This window comes from Uloborus diversus, chromosome 4, assembly GCF_026930045.1.
Source record: "Uloborus diversus isolate 005 chromosome 4, Udiv.v.3.1, whole genome shotgun sequence".
NCBI classification, from domain to species: domain Eukaryota; kingdom Metazoa; phylum Arthropoda; class Arachnida; order Araneae; family Uloboridae; genus Uloborus; species Uloborus diversus.
Genome location: NC_072734.1, coordinates 167,517,393 through 167,522,639, shown reverse-complemented (window position 1 = coordinate 167,522,639; position 5,247 = coordinate 167,517,393). Strand labels below are relative to the sequence as shown.

Below are 5,247 nucleotides of genomic sequence, written 5' to 3'. Positions count from 1 at the left end.
GCCGCAGAAATCTACTCCAGTATGTTGGAAAGGAAAACTGGGGTTTACGCGAGTTTCAGGCAGAGATCCCATGAGTTGTTCCGTTAAAGAGGGATTTGCCTTATAACAAGTGATACAACTATGCACAATTTTTCGGCACTGATTCCTACCATTCAGGGGCCAAAATCTTTCTCTTACAAAATATAATAAGGACTGTGGTCCAACATGTAAATTCTTTACGTGAAAATGATTTATAATAATTTGAGTTAGCTTGTGCTTAGCAGGGAGTATCGCAGGATGCTTTTGAGAATAACAAAGGTTCGAATTACTTAAACGACCCCCTACTCTAAGGACGTTATTTTTATCTAAGAAGGGGTTTAGAGATCTTAATTTACTATTACCTGATACGAAATTTCCCCTTGATAAGTTCGTTATTTCCGTTTCGAATTCTGTCCTTTGAACAGCCTGAATAAGAAATGTTTCCGCCTTCATTAACTCTTGCGTATTGATTGGGCCAGATGTCCTTTGATCTGGGTACCTGCAGTTTTGAATAAATCTAAACATAAAACTTAGAGTTCTCACAAGTTTTGTAAAGTTATTAGATATTCCTAGAATGTCATTAAGAAATGAATTGTTATCTATCGTAACAGTCAATGAAATGTTCGATAGTTCATTAGGAGTATGTCTCTCAGCTTCAATCTTGTTCCCCGAGTGTCTCCTAAACTCTTGAGAGTATTCTGCAACGTCAGCTGGGGTGCAGATCTTGACAGATGACGGAAGCGAATCTTGCTGTAGAAACCGCGGTCCCTTCCACCAAGTTTCATGATGAAGCAGTTGATGTGGCTCCACGCCACGTGAGATAAGGTCAGCTACATTATCCTCGCTCTTCACGTGGTCCCATGAATAATTTCCAGTTAGTTGTTGAATTTTACTGACTCGGTTTGCAACGAAAGTCTTGAGTAGGTGTGCAGGTTGTTTGAGCCAAGCTAAAACAATTGTTGAATCTGAATATAAATGAATACTGTTAAACTGTAAATTCAGTGACTTTAGGACCTTTGAGGTTAATTCTGATAGCAATACAGCGGCACACAGCTCAAGGCGAGGGATAGTAACAGGTTTCAGTGGAGATACTCTTGATTTGCTGCATAAGAGAGCTACATTGACACTTCCTTGAGAAATACTTCTAATGTAGAGAACAGCTCCGTAGGCTCTTTCCGAGGCGTCGGAAAATCCATGAATTTCTAAAGTTTCAAATTGTTCTGATAAAATAAATCTATTGCATTCAATATTATTCAAGGCTTGCAAATTCTTCACGAACCTTCGCCATTCTTCATTTTCTAAAGAGGGAAGAGGCTGATTCCAATCCGTCTTCAAAAGCCATAGTTTTTGCATAAATATTTTCGCCCTTGCAATTATTGGACCCAATAGTCCTAAAGGGTCGAAAATTCGTGCAATATCCGATAGCACCGATCGCTTGGTGTAGTTGTTTTGTACATTGATGTTTACCTTGTACGCAAAATGGTCCGTTTGAGGTTTCCATAACATTCCTAACGCCTTTACTTCAGTAGTGTCATGGAAGGAACGCTCCTCATGGTCAGCTGTAACGTTTTTCAGCAGTTCTGATTCGTTCGCGCACCATTTATGGAGCTTCATACCCGCTCTTTCCAGTAAATGAATTAGTTCTATCTGCAGTTGTTTAACCTTCTCTAAAGTTTCAGCTCCTGTGAGCACGTCATCCATGTAGAAGTCTGTTGTTATGACCGATGATGCATATGGGAAATTTAACCCTTCATCAGCCGCTAACTGCTTTAACACTCTTGTTGCTAAGTACGGTGCACACGTTGTGCCGTAGGTGACGGTAGAAAGTTGATAGATTTTTACTGGAGCATCAATTTCGCTCTTCCATAGTATTCGTTGGTAGTCACGATGCATTGGATGAATTAAGACTTGGCGGTACATCTTTTCGATGTCTGCACTAAATGCGTAACGGTGTTTTCGAAATCTTATCAAAATCGAAAATAATTCTTCTTGTATCACTCCGCCGTTCAATAGCTGAGAGTTTAAAGAATTTCCATTAGATGAGGGTGCTGATGCATCAAAAACGACTCTTAGCTTTGTCGTACTTTTTTCCGGCTTATAAACACCATGGTGAGGTAAGTAGTAGCAGTTATCTGCTTTATCTTCAAGTATTTCCTGCATGTGTCCTAAGGTTTCATATTCAGTCATAAAGCTGGAGTACAAAGATTTCATATTCGGATCGCGATTAAGCTTCTTCCACAATGCATTTAATCTTTTGAAAGCGGATTGCTTGGATTCCCCTAACTTTATTTCTTCCACTGACGGCAGTTGCACAACGTACCGTCCCGTATTAGTTCGAGTATGAGTTTTCAGAAAATGCTGCTCACAAAACTGCTCTTCGCTGCCTTTGATTTTTTCTTCTTCAGCAACATTCTCGATTTCCCAGAATGTCTTTAGTGTGTTGTTTAAGTTTTCTTCTTCTAAAATCATACCGCAGTAGCTGGATCTATTTCCTGGGGTATTATCAATGGCTCCATTCACTATGAATCCAAATACCGAATCTTGGAGCACCACGTTTCCCGGATTAAGAAAAATCCTCTCAGGCTTTAACATTTCAAAGAACACTTCTGCACCAAGTAGAATATCAATTTTTCCGGGGCTGTTGAATTCGGGATCAGCTAACTGGATTCCAGTCGGCCAATTATATCTTGACACGTCTAGGTATGTTGAGGGGGTAACATCGGTTATTTTGGGCACCGATAAAAATTCAAGAGTTCGCACGAAATCCCTGTTTAAATTCGATACAGTGGCATGAAATTTGTTTCGTAGCGTTATTGACATTCCATTCAAACCCGACACAGCAATATTTGTTCTTGAAGTTTTAACTTTCAATTGATTTGAACAATTTGTGGTGACGAAATTCGACATTGATCCAGCATCCATCAGCGCCCGAAAGGGCCGCATCACCTTTGAGTCATCTGTTAAGTAGATGATAACAGTTGACAGTAGGATAGCTTTACGACTTGAAAGTAAACAAGTGTCTCTGTTCTTCCCCCGCTCGAGTGAGGGGTTTTCAACACCTGTATTGCTTGAGGCAAATTGTGGAGAAGAAATTGCGCTTCGTTCGCCATGGGGGTTGAGGATGAATGCATGGGAATTTCCGGTCGAGCTGTCCTTGTGTAGTAAAGAGTGGTGCCTTTGTGAACACTGTCGGCAGCTGTTCTTAGATTTGCAATCTTGTACTCGGTGAGAGAATCCAAAACAATTTAAGCACAAATTGTTCTTCCGCACTAGGTCATACCTTTGTTTGACATTTAGACGCTTGAATTCTTCACAATTATACAGATTATGTGAAGCACTGCACAATTTACAACTGTTCAACATCCATGGCTTATTTACACTACTTATGGATGTTTTTTGAGTTAATCTGGGTCCTATTTGTGAAGTGTATTGAATTTGAGAGTTCTCCAAAAAATGATGCCTCTTTTCTAAGAGTTGAACAAAATTGCTCCATTTTGGGAGGTCTGTAGAGGTTAAGGACATCTCAAATTGCTTTCGTGATTCTGCATCCACCTTTTGAAGAAATATGTTGAGGAGTAAAACTTCTGTAAAATCATTACATTGCAGATCCATTTGCTGGAGGGCACGCAGATGCTTGTGAATCTTGTCCACAAGATTTCTCAGCTCGTCTGCTGACTCATGAGTTATTTTCTGGATGTTTAACAGCTCTTGTATATGACTGTTCACAATTAGTCTCTTATTTTGGAACCTATCAGTCAAGGCTTTCCACAGGGACTGGAAGGTATCATCTATAGTTTCTATTTCTTTGGCGCGGCCGATAAGTGAAGATTTCAGGTAATAGAGTTTTTGTGAATCTGAGAGAGAAGAGTTACTATTGATGATGGAGTTAAATTGTTCTTTGAAGAGGAACCATTCTTCATATTTACCGTTAAATTTTGGAAGTGATATTTCGGGAAGACGGATACTGATTGTTGAGTTAGGTGGTGCATCATTAAAGGAGCGGGAACTATTGTTGTTGAGCTGCTTGAACTTGCGCTTGAGGGCGACTTCTACTTTTTCTAATTCTTCTTCGAGTTCAATGAAAATCACTTCATTTTCGTCCAATTCTTCGTCTTTCAGCACTGAATAGTAATCCAATTTCAGCTGCTCGAATTTGTCTTTTAGAGCTTGCACATGTTCAAGTTTGCATTCGATTTCCGTAGAGTCCATATCACTTCCTATAAATGATAGCAACCGCGTGACTTGTCCTTTGAGACCTCCTCGTCTGCGGTTTAAAATGTTGAGGTCCGTCATCTCGTTAAGTAGAAAGTCCGCTAAGAAATCAAATACGCTGATTCTCCTCCGGTGAGACTTGACCAAAATTGAAGCCGCCTGGCTTCAGGGGGAAAAACTAATTTTCCAGCAGTGGACTGTATATTGAGAATGAGATTGCATTGATGAGTCGCGGTTAAAACAACAACAATTAAATTTATTTACAATTAGAGTATGAGCATAATATTAAAGTAAGACTAGGATACGCATGTATCCTTCCAAGGGATTGGGAGCGAGAGCCCTATGGCTGCATCCGCTAGCTACAACGTTGGAAGTGCCTCCCGAGCCGAGGGGTGGTTTCCCACGCTCCTCTCACAATGGGGGCTTTAGGGTTGCTTGGCAAGCCAAGAGCCAAGACCCCAAGCGTTGCTCCTTATCGCTCGGGGGCCCGCGCAGAGGCGTTAACAGTTATTTAAAATAAATTTAATGATACGCATGTAAATCAACTATGATTTCAACTGTAAGCTTTTCCATAATAACTCTTTTAAACATTTTACTTGTGTCAAAAGAAAAAAAAAAGATTCAAAAAATCTGACTTATTTTTAGACTACTAATTTAACAAGTTGTATATCAAATAGAAAAATTAGTGTTTGTTTAAAGTTGAGAAATAATGATTTGCCTAAAGCTAGAGAACTAATTATTAAATATTTTAACTTCTCTGTAAAGGGAGTGTTTAGATAAAGAAAAGAGTTTGGTAACAGATAAAAATATGATCAACTCTGATTCTTTTTGGATAAATGGGCAACAGCTTGTTGATCAACGAACGATTATTAATTGTCCATTAACGCAAACTGTTGCTGCTGATAAATTGCCCAGCTAAAATCATGAGTTTTTTTTAATCAAGCGTATAAATTTAACGAAGCATGTGGCGGACAAGGTTTTTTTAAATGTATTTTTTTAAAAAAGCGCACATCTGGT

At 39.3% G+C, this 5,247-nt stretch overlaps 1 protein-coding gene across 1 annotated transcript; it reads right to left on the bottom strand.

The window, feature by feature from the left end:
- Nucleotides 1–470: 470 nt before the first annotated feature.
- Nucleotides 471–4,311, bottom strand: LOC129220974 (uncharacterized). The gene is made up of 2 exons (XM_054855408.1): nucleotides 3,618–4,311; nucleotides 471–517 (listed from the first exon to the last, which is right to left on the bottom strand). Exons 1-2 carry the CDS (start codon nucleotides 4,309–4,311, stop codon nucleotides 471–473), a joined length of 741 nt encoding a protein of 246 aa, XP_054711383.1.
- Between the last annotated feature and the right edge of the window lie 936 nt (nucleotides 4,312–5,247).